The 22,079-nt window shown below is 44.3% G+C and overlaps 1 protein-coding gene across 3 annotated transcripts in view; it reads right to left on the bottom strand.

The window, feature by feature from the left end:
- SFXN5 (sideroflexin 5) overlaps positions 1 to 22,079 on the bottom strand; it is a gene marked incomplete at its 5' end in the record, with an annotated part of 112,681 nt that overhangs the window by 90,002 nt on the left and 600 nt on the right. For all 3 annotated transcript variants that reach the window (XR_014018692.1, XM_081265543.1, XM_081265544.1), the window contains one exon: positions 11,374 to 11,442. Coding sequence is in view for 2 of the 3 variants with exons in the window: in XM_081265543.1 (XP_081121669.1) it covers positions 11,374 to 11,442 (69 nt within the window). The remainder of the gene's footprint in view (positions 1 to 11,373; positions 11,443 to 22,079) is intronic.

The following is a 22,079-nucleotide window of genomic DNA, read 5'->3' as shown; positions in this document are numbered from 1 at the left end:
AGGAGGTGGATGCTGAATAGCCACTGGCTCTGCCACAGCAGCAGGAATTACTTCCAAACCAGAACAAACCAGCCAGGCCCCCTGGGCCATCAGGTCTGTGTGTGCAGGACCTGCAGCCAGCACTGATCCAATTCAGGTCTGGACCACAGCAGAATCAGGAAAGCTTTTCTTACTTGGAATGGCCTAAGGCTGGAAAGTACTGTTCATTTCCTTTTAAATGTATAGATGTCTACCAGACTTCAAAGAGCCATTTCCTGGAAACTATTCATTTCCAAACTATTCATTTCCAGCTATTCATTTGTTTTGTTTTTGTTTTCTTTTCCCCAATTACATAAGCAATTCATGCTGCTTAAAGAAATACCAGGGGGGGAAAAATAGGAAAGCACAAAAACTCAGTTTAAATCATCTTTTCACATACCTCTGTGATAACTCTGCAAAGGTGGAGTTGATTTTCTCTCTAGAGTCAATACGTTTTGTTTTTCAACAAATTTGGATGGTGCTGATTGTTTTAACTTGCTTAAGGTCACACAAATAGTAGGTGGGTGATTTAGCATTTAAACCCAGAGTTTAGCCAGATCCTTGCTCTGCCCACCCTCCCCCACCACCAATGCCCCCAAAGCCTCTGAGAGATGGGGCAGGCTGCCCGGGCCAAGCCTGTTTCTTCCCTCGGCCTCCGTGGGCCTAGACAATACATGCTCTACTTTCCAACGCTGAGTGGTGAATGGCCCCGTGTTCTCATTATTTCTCCCACTCTAGGGATTCTCCTGAGTTCCTATAACAACCTGGCCAGATTCCATCTCATTTGACACGGTCATCAAAGGGAGCCCTCCTGCCAAAAGAATAAGTTCCAATAAGTCCTGGTTTTGGCAAACGATGTGGGTGAGGGAGAACTGAATCCAAAGTTCCTGAAGACAAGTCTGAGGGTCCAGGACGGCAGGAAGCTGGAACAGGCTTTTCTGCCCCCTGGGTGCCCTAGGCTGGTCCTGACCTGACACTTCTGTTAAGACTGAGAGGCCCTGTGGGATGGGCAAGGCCCCAAGCCACCTGTCTAGAGAGGTCCCTGAGACTTCCTGTTCTGGTGGCTAAGTTCACAGAGACTTGGGGGCTCTGAGGAAGGTCTCCCGGCTTTACACCCTCCTCCCATGCTGCTGTATTGTGAGACTTGACACAAGGGCCCAGGGAACCTGAGGAAGGGGAAAGCTGGGCAGGAGTTTGGGGCAGGGTAAGCTTTGCAGGAAGTCTTTTCAACCAGGAACAAACAGGCTAGCAGCCCCTGAATGCAAAAGCTGTGAGGGTTCCTGCTTGGCCCAGAGACAAGGCTGTGCCTGTGCGGAGCCCTGGGCCTGGGGTAGAACAGCCTGCACTGCTGCCTCCCCAGCTCTTCTCCACCACCAGCCTACCGGAAGGCCTGCCACGGGAGCCTCTCCTTTTATTTACAGGGGCAATGTCTCCAGAAAGTTCTCCGCAAATGCATGTGCCTGCTCCCGCAGCAGAGACTTTAAACAAAGGAGAACCCCAGCTCTTCTGGGCCTCCTCCAAGACCCCAAGGGGAAAGGGGAAGAAGCAAAGGGACAGGTTTGGAGGTCAGGGTAATGGGGATGGAGGGACCCAGGAAGGAAAGGACAAAGGACAGTTAGGGAAAGAGTCATCAGAAGCAAAACTGATCTTTCCCGAGCACCACAGCCCAGCCCCCAAATTAAATGCAGGTGGAGAGTCAACCCTGAATAGCTGGGGACAGGAGTATAGAGACCTCAATATAAGCCCTGAATGTCAAAATGATCTAAATATTTAATTATTTATATTGAGGTCTCTATACTCCTGACCCCAGACAGCCTTAAATATCTATAATTAAATCTAAATATTTAATTATAATATTATTTAACTCATCTAATACAAGATGGTAGTGACAGCAGGTGGAATAGAGGTGAGTAGCACCCAGGAATATTTCATCACCACGTTCTGACCCTTGGAAGGGCTTCACTGACCCTGTGGGTGGCACTTGTGTGTTCCTTCCTCTGGAAAGTCCCATACTGTTCCCTTCAACAGAAGTCCTTCCCTCCCTAACAGCCTATCACAGCCCCATCTATCCTGCAAGGCTTGGTACTATTTTCTCTGGGAATCTTCCAGAAATGTTCCCTCCCCTTCTCAAATAGAGAGGATTGGGTCTGCCCCTCTCTGAGGTTCCTGACCACTTGCCAGTCGTGTGCCCATCTTATCTGTCAGATATGGCAAAGTGCAGGAGCTAGTTTTAAGAATCTGCAGTGTCACAGGACTGAACCCTGTCCCCACCCATCACCAACACAAGGCCATGCATCGTGGGATTTTGACAGAATGAAGGACTGCAGCTGCTGGGAGATAAGGGAGCAGCAGGGTCAGGATTTGGATTTCAGGTTCCAGGGCAGCCAAAAGAAACCCTTCAATGGTGATGCTGGGATCTGTCACCGTGCCCTGCTCACTCAAGACGTGGGTGAGGCTATTCCTCGGCACGTATATATCATAGAACCATCTTGGCCATCCCCATTCTTAGAAAACTGTAACCAAGAAGGATATTTTCTTACCCAAGTTCCCAGGGTGGTGGGTGGCACCTACAAATCTCGAGAACCCTCCACCCCAGTTCTGAGCCATTTCCATGAGATATCAGCAAGAAAGCTGATATAGCAACTGTACTCTAAAAGAAACCATGGCAGTGTCTGGAACTTCCACAAAGCTGATGGCTACCTGGGCAGGCCACCCAGGTAAGAAAAGGAAGAGCAATATTATTCTCATTCAAAGCCATACCCAACCTGATACAGAAAAAAAAAAAATGGAGAGGAATTAATCTTCAATGTTTAGAGGAAGTGCGTATATTGGGAACAAGGGCATTTCAGGCAAGAGACGAGGTTGGCACCCCTAAAGATAAGGCAACTTAAAAAAAAGAAGGAAAGAGGGCTGGGATGGGGGAGAATGGATGAGCAGCTGGATGCATAAGATGGCAGGGGGCTCAGAGGTTGTGTCAATCCATGTCCTGACCATTCAGTAACTGGTTGCTCTCACAGGGCGCATCTTGGATCTACTGGAAACAGGGTCATGATTGTTTGCTTGCTTTCTCTGTCTGTCTCCCTCCCTCTCTCTCCCTCTCTCCCTCCCTCTCTCTCTTTCTTTCTTTCATCCTGGGGATTGAACCCAGGGATGCTCTGCCAGTGAGTTCCATCCCAAGCTCTTTTTATTTTTAATTTTGAGAGTCTCACTAAGTAGCTTAGGGCCTCACAAAGTTGCTGAGGCTGGTCTTAAACCTGTGATCCTCCTGCCTCAGCCTTCTGAATGGCTGGGATTACAGGCACGCACCACCACCTGGGCTAGGGACATGCATTTTTTCACAGATTAACCATAATATCACGACTTTCAAGTGGTAGAACTTGGGGGCCAAAGTTAATGGTCACATTCAGGCAAAGTCCCAAGCCCTTCTCTTGTCTTTCACTGGCCATCTTATGCCACTCTTACTCCCTCCTAGCAGTTCCAGAACCCCTGAGTTAAACCTGTCTTTAATGGGATGTGTCCTTGACTGCTGCCATGGATAGGCCCCAGGACAGGGGCCTCCAGTCACCTCAGGGGGACTATTGAGGTAAACGGATACAGTTCTGGTAGCATGACAGGTGGTGCATTACTTTAGGACATAAACCTAACCAGCTGGCCCAAGAACTTTAAAAACAACCATGGTCTCCAGTTTGCTTATCCTGCCCTTGGGAATTTATTCTAAAAAAAATAAATTAATTAAGTTAGCAGAAATGAAGTGATATGCCCAACACCGTTTTTTTTTTTTTTTTTTTTTTGCAGAAAAGCAAAAGATAACATATCTGTTAGAACTAGAAGTCTAACAGGAGATGGTTATTTATACTATAAAATGGGATCTTTAAAAATTATGTAAAAGACTTGGAAATGAATGAAAGGAAAAAAACAAGTACAAAGTATATGCTGGATGTAATAAATAGGCCAAAAATGTATGCAGACAGACAAAAACTTGACGTATATAAGAATACGAACTCATAGCAATTGGGAGTATAAACTGAGGAAATCTTGGTATAGGTTGGTAAAATTTGCAGGGCAATTTGTGGAGACATGTATATATGGATATGTATATATATGTATATTATATATATATATATATATATATATATATATATATATATATATATATATATCTCAAAAACTTTAAAGTCTTTCATCCAGAAATTCCACTTCTAGGAGTTTATCCAAAGAAAATAAAGAGAAATGCAGTAAAATTTATGTACAAAGATATTTGCTGCAATGCTATTTGTAATGGCAAAAGACTTGAAACCACTTAAATGATCAACAATAGAGAAAATTGTTAAATAAATTCTAGAATAACCATATAATGAATTATAATGCAGTTATTACATTTTAAAACAACATTTAATAACAAGAAAAAAGGTTCATGATATATGCTTCATGGAAAAAAGGATGCATCATGTATACATACATGTCACATATGATTTTCTGTCTCTCTCCCTATATATATATATATAGACATACAGATATAGATATAGATATACATATTGTATAAAACATCCCAAGTTTGTACATATACACACTCCAAAATGTTAATGCCAATTATTTCTAGCAAACCAGGCAAGATGGTATGTGCTTATAATCCCAACTACTTGGAAGCCTGAGGCAGGAGGATGGCAAGTTCAAGAACAGCTTCTGCAAATTAGCAAGACCCTGTCTCAAAATGAAATAAAAAGGGCTTAGGATGCAGCTCAGCAGTAGAACTCAGCAGTAGTTCAATCCCCAGTACTGCAAAATTAATTATTTATTAATTAATTCTAGCAAGTGGGATTACGAGCAATTTTTATTTTTCTCTTTATTCGTCGGTATTTAGTGATTACCACCTGACTCTTACCACATCAGAAGGCATATAATATAACGTTTTTTCACAGTTGGTGAAGCTAATTTGGTTAAAGCATATCCCCCAAGCCCTTCATAAAGCTATCACTCGGCTGGGGTTGTGGCTCAGCGGTAGAGCATCACTTAGCACATGCAAGGCCCTGGGTTCGATCCTCAGCACCACATAAAAATAAAATAAAGATATTGTGTCCAACTACAACTAAAAAATAAATGTTTTTTTAAAAAAAGTACCTCTCTCTTCCCCTTTGTTATTGTTAAGTAAGTAATCTGGGGCTGGGGATGTGGCTCAAGCGGTAGCGCGCTTGCCTGGCATAAGTGCGGCCCGGGTTCGATCCTCAGCACCACATACCAACAAAGATGTTGTGTCCGCCGAGAACTGAAAAATAAATATTAAAAATTCTCTCTCTCTCTCTCTCTCTCTCTCTCTCTCTCTCTCTCCTCTCTCATTCTCTCTTTAAAAAAAAAAGTAAGTAATCTGCCAGTGATACTTTGAGAGAAAATAAATATTCTGTTTCTCAAAATAAATATTCTGTTTCTACTCTACAGAAGTAGCATCCAATAACGCTCCTCACAGGAATGATTACGTCAATGAAAGTTACACAAGGTTATTTCCTTCAACAGTTATTAGCTGATATTCTTCTGCAAAGAGATTCATTCCCCTTACCACAGTTTTAGTATGACTACAGACTCCCAGATTATTTTTTTATTCAGTGTGTTAAAATCTATTGCTGTTCTTTTCAATGCTCCAATTATCCCAAAAATGGCCAGTGGGTTTTCTTTCAAGGCAATTGCTATGTCTGTGTCTTTCAGCATTTCCTTACTTTCCACAGCAATCCTCTCTGCCTCCGACCTGATTTCACCATCTCTCCAAGGAGCCCTGGTTCCTTTTTGTGGGTAATGGTGTTTAGAAACCAACATCTGAGTGCCAGGTGTGTTCATTGTAACTGGAGTGTCATTATTTCTAGGCCCTTTCAATGAACAGAACCAGGAAATTAGGAAATATAATGTAAATGTGTGTTTTGTGCAAATCATGCGTTCACATTGACACCTCTAATTCCAACACAAAAGCACACCAATTCCTTTTCTTTTCTCCTACTCCATATACTACCTCCTGATTCCCACAGTGAAAATCCTGGTTCCAATATCAGTATAGTTACTTATTTATTCTATCCAACAATGCATTCAAAATAGTTTCAGATTACTACACCAATATTAGAATTGAGTTGGTGTTATTAATATTATTTCAGTTAGTTTTCTATGCCCTTCCGAATGATAATCTGTCAACCCTTAAGTAATTATTAAATTCAAAAGAGCAAATGCCTTCCATCTTCTGTCCAGAATTAAGAGTAACTCAGTGGGGCTGGAGCTGTGGCTCAGTGGTAGAGCACTTGCCTAGCATGTGTGAGGCACTGGGTTCAATTCTCAGAACCACATATAAATAAATGAATAAAGGTCCACCAACATCTAAAAAAAAAAAAAAAAAAAAGATTAACTCAGGTCTGGCGCAATGGCACATGCCTATAATCCCAGTGGCTCAGGAGGCTGAGGCAGGAGAACTGCAAGTTCAAAACCAGCCTCAGCAAAAGCAAGGCACTAAGCACACTACAGGAGGTTCACGGCCTTCCAAGATACCCTAAGTCATCTCCTCTTGCAGAGATTTCATGGACTAAGCAGACTTTGTGGATAACTTCTCAGGGATGATGGTGAAGGGGGGCAACAGTGCAAGTCCACAACAACTTTTATAAACACAGTACAATACAAAAGAGCCCAGACAATCTCTGCTATGGCATTTCTTGTGCTGGTTTTCAGCTCACCCTGGGGCTTCTTACTCTTCTTTCCACTGTTTTTCTCCTCCTCTTCCTTCTCTTTCCCTTCTCCTTTTAGGATCAAAAAGTGCAATTCTTTCCCTGTCAAACACAGCAACCTCCTCCTCCTCTGAAGCCTTTGTTTAAGGCATTCTTAGAACAAAGACAGCCTTCTTCCTAAGAGACATTTTGGTGAATAAAATTTCCTCCGCCTCATTACACATACAAGGGTTGGAATCTTTTTAAAGCTTGGTCAGTTATAAATTGCAAACGAACAGCTGCAAAACTCTCTCAAGATGAGTCTCTCCATTGACTCAGCATATGCCCCTCAGAACCGGGTCACAGATGGCTCATGCTGCCCAGGATCTTTCCACTCTGGGAAGCTCCAGTTTCCAAAGCCACCTCCTCGTATCCTTGCACCCTGCCAATGGGCCATCCAGATTGCCTCCAATTGGGCAGCCACTGCCCCATATTTCCTTCCAGGACACCAGCCACAGGCCCTGGGACAGAAGCAGTGTTCTGTAGACCTAATCTGTGGACTGAGCAGCAGTGTGGAAGGAACCAGCCCTGAAGGAGGGCAGGCTCAGCTCAGAGGCTCCTCTTGCTACTTCTAGTTTCTCCTTTTGGCAATAGAGATGGCCTTGCCAAACACCCTGCTTGTGCTTGAGCCAGTGAGAATGAGGGGCACTTACCAAATTGTCAGCCTGGAGACCCCATTCAGGGCCCTTCCAGAGTTAAGAGTTGTTGTTTGTTGTTTGGTACTAGGGACTAAACCCAGGGGCACTTTATCACTGAGCTACATCCCCAGCCCATTTCAATTTTTATTTTGGGACATGCCTTGCTAAATTGCTGAGGCTGGCCTTGAACCTGCAATTCTCCTGCCTCAGTCTCCATGTTGCTGGATTATAAGTGTGTGCCACTGCATCTGGTCCTTCCAGAGATTTTAGGGCCTAGAATATCTTCTGGGAGCAGAAATTCTCCAAAAGGTGAACAGGTACTCCTGGAAATAATATACAACTCAGGTACAGTAGTGAAGGGAGGTGCAGATCTTTCTGGGAAACCTATTAGATCTCAATGAGGGGACGGAACATGTGAAATTTTAAACATACTTTAAATCTTCTGCTGCCTTGGTTTGCCTTGTTTTTGTTTTGATACCAGGGTTTGAACCTAGGGGTGCTTAACCACTGAGCCACATCCCAAGCCCTTTTTTATTTTGAGACAGAGCCTCACTAAGTTCCTTAGGGCCTCACTAAGTTGCTGAGGCTGGTTTTGAATTTACAATCCTCCTGCCTCAGTCACCCAAGCTGCTAGGATTATAGGTGTGCACCACTGCGTCCAGCTGCTTCGGTTATTTTCTAATAAGTAAACATTTAAGTTTCTTTGACACTTCAATAGTTTTTTTAAAAGCATTTTTTTTAAATTGATTGATAGGAGAAACAGACCAAATTTGGTTTAGTGATGTGGAAGAATATTGAGGTCTTTCAAAATACAAGAGGTAAAGAAAAGAGAAATGGATCAAGGAAGAGAAGTGTAAAATAAAATGGTATTGAGAATGGGAGGATGGTGGACTGGGAAAAGGGAGGGCGTTGAGCTCCCTGGCCCAGGTGGCATGCCATCCTGTAGCTCACCTCATCCCCAACCCCCCCGTCTGCTCTTGGTAATCTGAGGCCCATTGAAATATCTCCTGCTATAGCTTGGATCTAGAATGAGCCTGAAAGGCTGAAGTGTTGCATGTCCCCACCCAGGAGGTGGTGGAACCTTAGGAGGTGGAACTAATAGAAGAAAATTAGGTCATGGGAGTGTGCCCTTGGAGAAACTGGGACCAGCCCTCCTCCCTTCCCCCCTGCCCCCCTCCATCTCTCCCTCCCTCCCCCCCCCTCTTCCCAGATACTACAAAGTGAGCAGCTTTCCCTTCCATGATGTTCTGTCTCACCACAGGCCAAAAGGCAGCAGGGCCAAATGACCATGGATGGAGACCATAGTCAAAATAAACCTTTCCTCCTTCTAAGTTGCCTTTCTCAGGAATTCCATCACAGTGATGGAAAGCTAACACACCTTCCTGTCTCCCACATCCCCTTCTGCCATTTCTCAGTGAGCCTCAAAGTCCACCATGAACATCTCCATCTTTTGAGTTAAGCTCTGGTTCTGCTACCTCCTCTCCCAAGCAGATAGCACTTGCATTGGGATTTCAGAACTGCAATTGTACCTCGTTTTGCATGGTTCTGAAATTATCTTGTATGATATTACCTAGGCTAGGTAAGTATTCTCTCTAGTTTGGTAAAAATTTTTATGTAATTGCACTGATTCCTATTTAGAAGAATCCACACAGAGCCTAAAAGTTCAGCACATTTGCTCCTAAGATACGGTAGCCCAAGAAGGCCAATAAGGCCAGCCAGGAAAATAACTGGGCCCTTATTAGTTCTTGCAGAGATGCAGTAGGAAATTCATAGCAGGGTAATCCCCACATTCCACATTACTGGGCTGCTACCTGTACACACTGGGATGGTTCAGGCCCAGGTGTCCAGCAAGCCTCGTGTTTCCTCCCACCATGACTGTTCGCTCCCAGAGCCTGTCAACTCCAGGGCGGAGGAAAGGCATTGCTCATGACAGAGAAGTGCAGTGAAGTGCTGTCCAGGAGGAAGCTGCCTCCAAGGCTAGGGATGGCGCTCAGGCCTTCTGCTGCCTAAGAAATCTCTGAGGAGTTTCCTCAACTCAAGTTCCCTGAATAGGAATGTGAACTGGCTGACAGTTAAGTGTCTATAGACAAACACCTGGGTCCAGACCCTGGCTCCACCACTGGCCAGCACCATGTGCATGAGACTTAACTTCTACTGTTTCTTCTTCTGTGAAATGGAATGTATAATCATCTCCTCTGTTAAGAGTGGCTGTGAGTTAATCCCATGAGCTAATACATGAAAATGCTTTAAATTCACCACAAAGGAATGATAAATGTTTAAGGGGACAGATGCTTACTTTGATTTAAACAGTACACAATGTATACATGTATCAAAACATCACATGGCACCTCTTAAATATGTGTAACTTTATGTGTCAATTTATTTTTATTTCAATTTTCTCTACTAGGTTTCAAATTTTATCTTTATTTCCTGATGTTCTGCAATACTGGGTTATGTGTCAATTTTTTTTTTGTACCAGGGATACTTAACCACTGAGCCACATCCCCAGCCCTTTTATTTTATTTATTGGTATATTATTGAGAGACAGGTTCTTGCTGAGTTGCTTAGGGCCTCCCTAAATTGCTGAGGCTGGCTTTGAACTTGTGATCCTCCTGCCTCAGCCTCCCAAGCCGCTGGGATTACAAGGATGCACCACTGCACCCAGCTACGTGTCAATTTTTAAAAATGCTTACAAATTGCTTTGCTCACGGTATCTAATAAGTATTACTATTTCACAGGCATATGCATTCCTGCACACATATACGTAAATACACATGAGAAGCCTTTAGAGACCAAATATATAAATGTATTTTAAAAGTTGACAATAGCAAGTGTTGGTGAAGAAGTGGAGCAACTGGAACTCTCACACATTGCTGATGGGAATGTAAAATGTGCAGCACTCTAAACAGCAGTTTGGCAATTTCTGATAAAGTTAAATATATATTTACCCTACTTACCATGAGCCAGCAATCTCATTCCTAGTTATTTACTCAGAGAAATTAAAACATACATCCACACAAAAAAAATGTTCATTGCAGTTTTATTCATAATAGTCCCAAGCTGGAAAAAGCCCAGGTATTCCTCAACAAGTGAATGGATAAACAAATTCTGGAACATTCTTTCAATGGAACACAACACAGCAATAAGAATAGATGAACTACTGATACATGCAATAACACAGATGCATCTCACAAGCATTTTGGTCAAGGGAAGAAGGCTGCATGCTGCAGGATTCCATTTAGATGATATTCTGGAAACAGCAAAATTATAGAAACAGAAAATAGATGGGTGGTGGCCAGGGGCTGGGGTCAGGGGAATTGATTATAAAGAAGTGAGAGAACATGTTAGGGTGATAGAAATGTTTTATATCTTGATTTCAGTGATGCATACATGACTTATACATTTGCCTAAACCCATAGCACTATACACCTAAAAAAGGTATAAATTATGTCTTAATAAACCTGACCTTAAAAGCCATTAATTTGTAGGAGAGGAGAAAACTGGGCAGGGAGGGTGATTAAAGGATCCTTTTCTGTTCTACTTAAACACATTTCTGCTGTTTAAACTTTCCCAATCTGGGATCTGGAGATCAAACCAAGGCCTCACACATGCTAGGCAAGAGCTTTACCACTGAGCTACAGTCCCAGCCCTATTTGAACTTTTATAACAAGCATATAATTTAGGTAATAAGTTTGGTAATAATTTCATTAAGTTTTCAAATAATAATAACAACAACAACACTGCATTTATCTTGAAGGGCTGTTGTGAGATTCAAATGAAATAATGTGAAACAGTATATAGCAGTCAATGAACTCTAGGTAGGTAGGCAGACAGACAATCCGTTACCTTCCTCTTGTTTCCTACCCACCCCCAACTCCTCACTCCTTCATCCCACCCTCCGTGGCCCTTTAGATGGCCCACACAGTCTGCAGTGACAAGGTACAGAAGCCAAGGGGCTTCTGTTGAGAGTGACAGCCCTGACTTACCTCAGTGACAAAGAGTGTGCGAGGGTCGATGATATCCAAGAAGTGCCTGAAGCGGCCATAGAAGGATGTCTGCAGCAGGGTGGAAAAGGAGAGGCGGTCAGCGGCTGTACACACCCTGAAGACATTGGGAACACCCCTGCAGCTTGCCCTTATGATTGGGCCCCCCAGTCCTCAGGACTCCCCGTGGGGATGATGAATGCCCATGAGGCCTCATTGCTCAGGGACCTGAAAGCAGCTTTCCCAGAGTTGAGGGCTTCCTAAAGTGGACTCAGAAAGACCATTCCGATACTTGGTGACTGTCCCAACTTCTTTTCCAGATGCCTCCCATTTTTCTCCCTCTCTCCCATTGTCCCGAGATCTAACCTGACCCCTTCAAAAGCTTCCAAGCATCACTGGGAGCCATCTCCCCAGGCCCCCTGCCTTGCTTAGGAACTCTAGGGAGCATGAAGACCCTGCCCACCCCTGATAGGGCTCCTCTCTAAGGTCTGGCTCTGCACTTGACAGCACTGCACCCATGGCCCACGGGCCCTGCTTCAACCAGAGTCCTGGAACTGCTGTGAGGTGCAGGCCAAGGGACCAGCTTCTCCAACCCTGCCCCGGAGCAGGGGCCCTAGAAAAGGAAGGCTTTGTGCTAAGCAGGCCACCGGCATTCAAGCCCAATGAAAGGAAACCAAGCAACACTGCTGCTGGGCCTTCGACCTGGGGACAAAGCCAGCTGGGCTAAGCCAAATTCAAGAGGAATAAAAAGAGGGTGCCAAGCTCAGAGATGAAGGGGAAAGCTGCAAACACTGGGGGTTCATGCCTCACTACATTCTGGGCTCTGCCCCAAATCCCTCCCTAGAGCCCCACAGCTCTCTAAGCACTATGCTCTACATAGTGAAGAAAACAGGAGCTCCCACTTCCCTGCCCTTGCTTACAAGGACAGCAGCCCCTGCAGTCAGCTTCTTTCCTTTCCCTTCCCAATAAAGACCTGCAATAGGCCCTGGGTCATCAAAGTTCCTGCATAAATCAGACCCATCCCTCTGCTCATCCTGGCACCCCCTACACAGAGCAGCCTCTCTACCCCCTATTGCCACCCACCTCCAGGTACAGAACACAGATCAGAACAAGCCTCAGCAGCATTCCTGGCTACAACAATCACTTTTCTAGCCTCTTCTATAGCTCAAATGGCCCAAACCATTCCCCACTTAAAGCATACGTACATAATGCTCCTACAATTGTCCTGGAAAAATTCTATCTCCAAAAACTCAGTCTAAGGAAACAATCAGAATGTTCAGAGATATGTTCAGAGGTACATGCCAAGGCTACCTACATTAATCATCACCAAGGTAATGGCTGAGTGACATTCATTTATATGATTGAATATTATGCAGACATTTAAAATCATGCTTTCAGACCATAGTTATGACATGGAAAAGTGCTTATGATTTTATAAAATGTATAAGCAGTGGGATTCCAACTTAACTAGCCAGGAGGTAGAAACAGATGGATATTAAATAAAGAGCAAAACTACCAAATGACATCTAGACCCTGGTGAAAGGAACCAAGGTTCCCTAGGGAAGTGGGTGGTTCCAGGGCAGGGCAGGGATGGTATAAGATGAAACTGGTTGTGCTAGAAAGTAACGAAGTGCCACCTCCACCAAAGTGACAGGGACACGTTAAAAGGACCACTGAGGGGCAGATGGATATTTTGTGCCTGGAGACGTGAGAAGTGAACTGCGTCACCAATGTGGCATTCTGGAGGGACTGAATCTCATCATGGGGAACCTCAGAAATCCCCAGATTATGGAACATTTCACAAAATCACTGGCCTCATTCATCAAATACGTCAATGTCATAAAGACAAAGACTGAAAAACTGACCCACCGTTAAAGGTCACTAAAGAGATGGTGAAGTACATTGTGTGATGGGATTGGATCCTGGATTTGATGCAAGAATGTTTTCCAGAGTATTATTGACACAAGTGAAAAAGTTGGAATATGGATCATAGATTAATAAAAAGTATTGTATCCATGTTAAATTTCCTAGACGTAATAACTGCACTGTGGTTATGTGGAGAATGTCTCTATTCTTAGGAGACATCCACTAAAGAATTATGGGATGAATGGATGTAATCCACTTTCAAGTAGCTGAGGAAAAAGAACATGTATAAATACAAAGGTGGTCATATAACCTAAAAATGTAAGTACTGTTATTTATTTATTTTTTATTTAATTTCTTTAATTATTTATTTATTTATTTATTTATTTTATTTTTTATTTTTTGGTACCAGACATTGAACCCAGGGGCACTTAACCACCGAGCCACATCCCAGCCTTTTACTTTTATTTTGAAACAGAGTCTCACTAAGTTGCTTAGGGTATCACTCACTAAGTTGCTGAGGCTGGCTTAGAACTCATGATCCTCCTGCCTCAGCCTCCTGAGTTGCTGGGATTACAGGCATGCTCCACCATACTGGCTATTATTTTGTTTTTTACACTCTGCGGATGTCCTTGAGATCATGTATATTTGCTGTTTCTAGACTTTCTTCATCACCTAGACAAAGAAAACAATGAGGAAATGTAACAAAATTTTAAAAACTAATGGAGGTAGGTAAAGGGCAAAGGGAAGTTTTCCTACTCTTGTAAGGTGAGAGTTATAAGACACCTTTCCTGTACTACTGAAGGTGTTTCAAAGAAAAAAATTACAGACCATATTTTTCAAGATGCTAGATGAAAATACATTAAAATAATAACAGATATTGCCTCTGGGTAATAGGATTATGGGTGATTATTTCTATATCTTTTAAATTGCTTTTAAAATGAAAAAAATCAGTATTAGGAGTGACATATATTCTGTTTTTTAAAATATATGTAAATTAAAGTACAAGCTGGTATGTTAAGTAATATACTCGACAATGAGCTTCTGAAGGATGTAGGATGTGGATAGCTCCTCCCTTATCCACCTTGGCTACCAGTCTCCTCACATACTTAGAAAGGGCTGTGCAGATACACTTGAACGGATGAGTGGGCTGGTGAGCATCCAGTGGCCTCCAAACTTCCTGAAGGGGATAAGGCAGGGCAGGGCGGGGCTTTGAAGGGAGGGTACAATTGAGAAGTCTGTGGTCCAAGAGGCACGAGGATGAGCAGGAATAGATGTGAGCAAAGCAACTTGGAAAAGATGCTCTCTCTAGCAGACACTTCCAGCCCCTGACTTGTCCTGTGGTTTTGATCCTGTCCCAGTCCTGCCAGCCCTCTTTTGCCACTTTCTACTTCAGTCACTGAGGGAAAAGCTCAGATAAAGCATTTTTGCTTCACAGACATCTGCAAACTCCTACTGAGCCAGGCTCCAGGAGCATCACCATGAACAAGCTCTCCAGGAACTCGGAACCATCAAGGAAGTCAAACACAAATAAGTAAACAAATAACTACAAAACACTGTGATCAGCGCTCAAATGAGGCATCACACAGTGCACTGGGGACACATAGGTTTCTTCCTAGAGAGGGTGAAGGAGGCACCCAGAGGAACTGAGACTGGGAGGTGGCTGGTTAACCTAACAGAGGTTATACAGGACAGCATGAGGGCATGAAGGCTGCGATCAGAAACTGCAGATGCCTAGAGTCTCTTCACCCATTCCCCGTTCAACTAGCTTCTGAAGACCTACTGTGATCCACACTGTGCTGAGCCTTGGGGTACAGCGAGGCTTGCTGAGTGTGGAAGAACAGGGAAGAACCAGGAGTCACGGATGATGTGATGAGCCAGCCTAAAACCCCCAGGGACCAGCCTTAACAAAGTCAGGCCTACTGAATTACTGCAACAAGGAAGGCTGCATAGCACGGTTATGACAGATGTATCACCAAAGGAAAAGATTGAGTTGATGTCCAATGTTATGGATAAAAGGTGGAGGGAAATTGAAATAAAGTAGTCCTTCGACTGCTCCTAACTCCCAGCAAAGCAAGGGGCTGCATGGAAAGGGTCAAGCTAGGTCTGGACTGATAAGTGGACTTAGGGCCTTGTTTCCATGGAAACTATAAAGCTAAGATTAGTATGGAGCTGGTCACCATAGCACACACCTATAGTCCCAGCAACTCAGGAGGCTAAGGCAAGAGCATCTCAAGTTCAAAGCCGGTCTCAGCAACTTAGTAAGACCCTGTCTCAAATTTTTTTAAAAAAGGGGCCAGGGCACTGGGGATATAACTCAGGGGTAAACACCCAGGGATTCAATCCCCAGTACCACCAAAAAAAAGACAAAGAAAAACTAGTGTGTAATATTGAGACCAGAAACCAGAAACTCATTTAAACCTAATCACTTTGGGTTATCTATCAGGTAAAGTGGCTTAGATCTGCCATCAAGAACTGGTTACTTCATTCCTAAGGATATGATTAAAACAGCAAAGTCTCTGGCAATCCATGATTTTTAGATAACTCAACTTCTCAATGAATGCTTACTCAAAGAAAGGGGTCCTTCTGATACTTTGTAGCCTCAGCTAAGAAACATTATTTCTTTGCAGAAACAAAAACTACTTCTGTATGACTTCCCTGCCATGAATGGCAGGCAAGGTTTCTATTCTTTGAGTTCATTTTTATTTTCTCAATAATTTAAAATGTATAGTGCACCCACTCACCCCCACCTCTTAAATTCAGCCCAACTGAATCTAATCACACAGTGGACATTTTTTCCTTCCCTTTTTCTTTACCAGAGAATGAGTCAGTCAAACTATCCTTTCTCTTTCCCTTCATAAGGAAGGTGAGTCTGCTGATTCTTGGCAGGGACCCTGGACCTCCAACAGCAGGTTGTCCTCTCCCTAGATGCAGCTCAGCTGGGGACAGCAGACCTCTGAGTGGAGGCTGAGGGCAAAGGCCCAAGAAGAACTGACAGACGCCTAGCCCCAGACCTCAAACTGACTGTTCTTTAGGATTAGAAATAAAATACTCACTGAACCTATAGCCCAAGGTAGACAGGCTGGAGCTGCAGGTGTCTTCAACCAGGCTGTACCCTGTCTGAATCAGCAGGCACTTCATGGCCAGGCCAGACACCCACGGATTCTGGTTCTATTGGTTTGAGTACTCCAGGCTCCAGGCTACAGTAGCGGTTTAAAAACCTTCCCAGGTGATTCTGGGAAGGGTGAGCTGCTCCACAACACAAACCAACCCCAAGCACTGCTCTCAGAAAGCCACTATAGCCTACGGGAAGGAAATGATTCAAAAACATAACTATCTAAAAGGCACTGTGATTTTAAAACTTCATATGAGGCAAAATATATAAGAAATTGCTCCTGGCCTCCGGACGCTCAGCCCACACAAATTTCAGGTGACGAGCACATTTTCCTGCCCAGGAGTTCCCGGGACCAGAGTGAGCCCTGTGCAACCCGCCTGCTCTATGGAAATCTGCCACAGTCCACATTGGACCCGAGCACACACACAGTTCACTGTCACCCTGGTCATCTTAACAGGAGGTGAGCTCTCTGAAGGAGTGAGGAAGCTTAAAAAATAAAAATAAATAGGCAGCAATAAAAAAAAAAAAAACTATTTCTGGATAGACTGAAAACAAATGGGAGGAGATCCATGTTTGTTCCTGTTCCTGCCTCAGCTCCACCTGCCCGATTAGATCTTCCTCTGAAGCAAAAAAAAAAAAAAAAAAAAAGAGCGAGAGAGAGCGAGAGAGAGCGAGAGAGAGCGAGAGCGAGAGAGAGAGAGAGAGAGAGGAGAGGAGAGTTGAGTTCAGGGGAGGAAAAGGGCAGCAAAGGAGAAGAAAAGAGAGGAAGGCAGGTCTTAGAAGCTCCAGGTGTTGACTCTTCCTTTTCCTCTTCTCCCCTCCACAAGGCCAGATGGGATAGTGCTTTAAAACACAGATTAAAAAACAACAACAGAAAACATAGATTTCAAGTTGGCAAGAGAAATGGGACAGAGGAACATGTTAAATAATACCAAAGAGATGCCATCAACCATATTCAGAATAAGGGACATCCTACAGGACAAACAACCCAGTTTCTTCAAAAAATAAAGAGGGAGAGAGAAATGAATATCAAGAGACAAAATAAACATGGACCAAATGTAATGTGTAGGGTTGAGAGAAGTCTCATTCAAACAACAATAATTAAAAAAAAAAAAAAAAAAAAAAAAAGGGCCGGGCGGGCGTGGTGGTGCACACCTGTAATCCCAGCAGCTCAGGAAGGATTGCAAATTCAAAGGCCAGCCTCAGCAATTTTGCAAGGCCTTCAGCAACTCAGCAAGACCCTGTCTCTAAATAAAATATTAAAAAAAGGCTAGGGATGTGGCTCAGTGGTTAAGCATCCCTGGGTTCAATCACTGGTACCAAAACACACACACACACACACACACACACACACACACACATTTGGTGACAATTAAAGAAATGTGAAGTCACTAAGATTTAATTATCTCAGGTATGTGAAGGGTATTATGGTTATATTAAAACTAATTGAGAAGCCCTCTGATATGATGTGATACAGAGAGCACTTTATCTCTGCAATATTCTTCGCCCAGAATGAGGGACAGTCTATAAAATATCCTACCAGCACTTGCTAAAATCATCAAGGTCATCCAAACAAGGGAAGTCTGAGAAACTTACAGATCAGAGAAGACTAAGACATGATGACTAAATATAATGTAGCATCTTGGATGGGCTCCTAGAACAGAAAAGGGACATTGATGTAAAAACATAGTGAAATCCAATTCAATCTGGAGTGTAGTTAATAGTAATATATCAATGTTGGCTTTTTAGTTTTGATAAATGTACCATGGTAATGTGAGGTACATCTTTCTAACTTCTATAAATCTAAAATTATCCAAAATTAAAATTAATTGTATTTAATTAATTAATCAAAAGTAGCTAGGAGAGCTGGGGTTGTGGCTCAGTGGTAGAACACTTGCGGTACATGATTGTAATCCCAGCTACTCTGGAGGCTGAAACAGGAAGGTCCCAAGTTCAAGGTCAGCCTTGGCAACTTAGCAAGGCCCTGTCTCAAAATAAAAGATTAAAAAGCCTGGGGATATGGCTCAGTGGTAGAGTACACAGGGTTCAATCACTAGTATGATAAATGAATGAATGAACACAAGCCAAGAGTCCTTAGTTTTAGAGGTATCCACTAGTAGGCCAATGAAATGCCATGATGTTTAGGATTTGCTTCAAAATAATTTAGTGGCTGGGAGTAGGGTGTATAGATGAAACAAAGCAGGCCTTAAATTGGTAATTATGGGGCTGGGGACATGGTTCAGTGGTAGAGTGCTTGCCTGGAAAACATAAGGCCTAGATTCAATTCCTAGCACGAAAGAAGAAAGAAAGAAAGAAAGAAAGAAAGAAAGAAAGGAAGGAAGGAAGGAAGGAAGGAAGGAAGGAAGGAAGGAAGGAAGGAAGGAAGGAAGGAAGGAAGGAAGGGAAAAAATGGGTAATTGTTGAAGCTGAGTAGAGGTTCAATGACTGTCTCTCCAGTTTTGTACATTTGAAAACCTCCAGAATAAAAGAGTTGGCAATAAACAAATATGAACTCTGGAGGCAGTCTGCCTATAAGGTTATCTAATCTGTTTGTATGTTACAAGTTTCCTGCCTGTAAACTGGAGATCATTGTACCTACCCCACGGGGTTGTGTAAATTTCATAACTCAACATGCATACAATCTTAACTATCACCATCTTATGGAGAGAAAAACAGCCACATTCCAAAGTCCATTTGTCACCCTTTTTCCACCCCCTGATCCTGCATGGTGTTCTTCCCCCCCTGCACTCCAGCACAAGGAGACTCTTGGGGGGATGGGGGGGGGGGAGAAGAGAGGTTCTGAGGTGACTCCAGAAAGCAATACTTTGGTTCCAATTTCTACAGAAAGTAGTGAGACTAGCTGAAGAACAGACTGGTGTTCCCAGCATTGGCTCTGGAAATGGACGCTAGATTATGAGCTACTCAAAGCAGGCTTCTGTCAGAATAGCACAAGGCAATAGGAGTATACATTGGACACCAACTGTATGCTAAATATTGAGGGCAGAACACAGATAAAGATGACTAGACCCTAAAGGAGACCCTAAAGGAGCTCATGAACCCAGGATACCCAAGGCAGACAATTTTGTCTAGATTCACCCCCTTAGAGACCACCAACTCTGGGGTGTCTGAACTACCAAACATTCTCCCATTTGGTTGCAATTTAACAAGATTCCTAAGGGACAATGACCACTGCTCCAGACACAACCTAGTATGTCAAATTCAGATCCACAAAACCCACTCAAGTATTTGCGGCACTTCATTTATTCACAAGTCTTTATTGAGCATCTTTGAAGTGCCAGACATAGCTGAGTCAATAGGGAGTCAAGGCAGACACAGTCCCTGATTCCATGGAATCTAACGTCAAAAGAGGAGACAGATAGTAATGAACTAGTCATCCCCAAGTCAACGTATCCACTAGATAGTTGCTTTGCAGTAGCAAGGCACAGTCAACTCATCTTGGAGGCTTCCCCCAAGGAAGTGATGCTTCACTAATTCATTAAGAATGAGGAGTGGTGTGAGATGTGGGGATGTGGGGAGGTGATATTCCAGCAGATGGCCTGGAGAGGGGGAAGTAGAAAGGTCATAATAGATTTAAAGGCTAAAAAGCAGTCAGTGTAGTGGGAAAGTTGTTACAAAGGTGGGTAGGTGGGAGGACTCAAGAAAGAAGACAACAGGGATAGACAGACTGTGCAGAACTTTGGGCCCCTTCAGAGATGAGGTCTTTATCTTAGGAGCAAGGGAAGCCACTTCCGGGTGTTTAAATGTACATGTGTGGGGGAGGGGATATCATTTGATCAGACCTGCATTGCTGGGACTCTGCCATACAGAAGAGAGAGGGATGGGAAGAGGGCCAGAGTGGAAGCAGAGAAACCTGTCTGAAGGCTTCCACAGTGGTCCAGGAAATAGATGAGGGGGGCTGGTTTTGGAGTGTAGCCATGGAGATGAGCAAATTTGAAAGTTGTTGCAGAGGTGAGATCATGGCCTCTCATCTTACTTATAGAGTGAGAGGAAGGGAAGTACACAGGCAAATCCCAGGTTTACGACTAGCATTTGGGTGGCAAGCTGAGCTGCTTGCAGAGAGCCAGGGAAGAGTGTGGGAGGAGCAGGTTTGGAGGAAAGAGAAGATCCTTAACATGGATGAATCACATGTGCTCAGGCACTGTTCTTTATGCAGGCCACTATGTTGGACAGCTTCAAGAGCAAATGCAACACACACTTTACTGCCCAAAAGAGGGACCAGCAACAGCAGTAGGAACCAAATAGCCTCCAACGTGCATCTATGGCTCCACAGCAAAGGGCCTAGTCATTAAGCCACTAAGAGGTACCCCATAAATATCTATTGGGTGACTGGATATTCCAAGGGCCACACACAGATAACAGGAACAAGGGGAGGCAAGGGGAGAAGTTTTTACTCAACACCTAATTAAAAGCCTAACTACCTACATAGCACCGAAGGGTAATGTTTTCTCAAAAGACCTACATGAGGTTTGAGACCAAATAACCTCGGTGTAGAGAACAACAGAAAAGACTTCAGGGAAAGGTTGTGGTGGTGGAAAAGTCTTTGTGGGTGGCCAAAGAGGCTTCCAGGAAGGAATCAGCTACCTGATTTTATCAGACCAGGAGGTAAAGACACCACAGCCTGAGATTGGCCTAAGCTTGACTGAAGGATGAGCAGAATGGGAGATGTAGAAAGGAATGAAGGGTCACCCCAGGTGAGGCAGGAGAACCCCACCCCCAGTTTCGCCATAGGTGGCATCTTACACTAGCAGAAAGATGACAGTATCTTCTCAGATACCTACATGCTGAGATGATCTATTTTTAAAAAACAATCTAGTCCCATTTAAAAACCCCGGGGACATTTTTTTCAAAGGGATAAGGAGAGCAGTTCCTTAATTATCATCAAACCTCAAGGCTGGATCCAGTCTCCCTCCCACAACTGCAGCCAAAAAAAAGAAAGAAAGAAAGAAAAGCAAGCAAGCCACTGCACCGACCTTTGTACCATAGCCTTTCTTCCTGCAAAGTTCTTTCTGGCTCCTCTGCCACCCACCCCACCCATCGCAATCCCCGGTTCGCTTTAACTGAGTCTCTTCGCTCTTTTCCTAATAAAGTGCGCTTCTTCCGCGCTGAGACAGCAGGGCCCCGGGGTCTGCGGAGTGGGAATTGCCCCTCCTAGGCTCCGGTCTCCCGGGCCCAGCCAACACGTCGGGACTGCAGGTTCCATCCCTGTCTCGGTACCCGAGTACTAAGGTAGCGGCGCCCAGGCGGGGGTCCAGAAAGAAAAGAAACACAATCATCGTGCCCAGAAGAGTCCGAGTGGATCTGGACAGAGCCAAACGCCCCGTGGTGCCTGGGCCGGGGTACCGGAGGACTCAGCGAGGGAAAGGCTGGGGCTGGTTCCCGGATCCACGCACCCTCCTAGGGACTGCGGCCCCAGGGGATGACACAGCGTTTCCTCCGCACCCCTGGCTCTCCAGGTTTGTCCCAGCTCCATCTCTGCGGGGCACCGGCCAGCCGACTCGCTGCGTCAGGGAATTCCCGGCTGGGGAATGGGAGAGGCCGGGGAGCCGCAGAACTCGGCACGTGGTCCCACCCTGCGGTGCAGCGCGGACCCCACTTGCGGGTAGAGGAATGGAAGTATGATCGCGAGGTGCGGGAGCTGCACGGAGGCTCAGCCTGCAGCTCGGAAGGAAAGTCAGTCCTAGTCGGGGGAAAAGTTAGAAGGCATCCTGGC

This window comes from Spermophilus citellus (genome assembly GCF_964194105.1).
Source record: "Spermophilus citellus genome assembly, chromosome: 13".
Taxonomy (NCBI): Eukaryota; Metazoa; Chordata; class Mammalia; order Rodentia; family Sciuridae; genus Spermophilus; species Spermophilus citellus.
The sequence above is the reverse complement of the archived record's forward strand: the minus strand, read 5'-3'. Positions and strand labels throughout refer to the sequence as shown.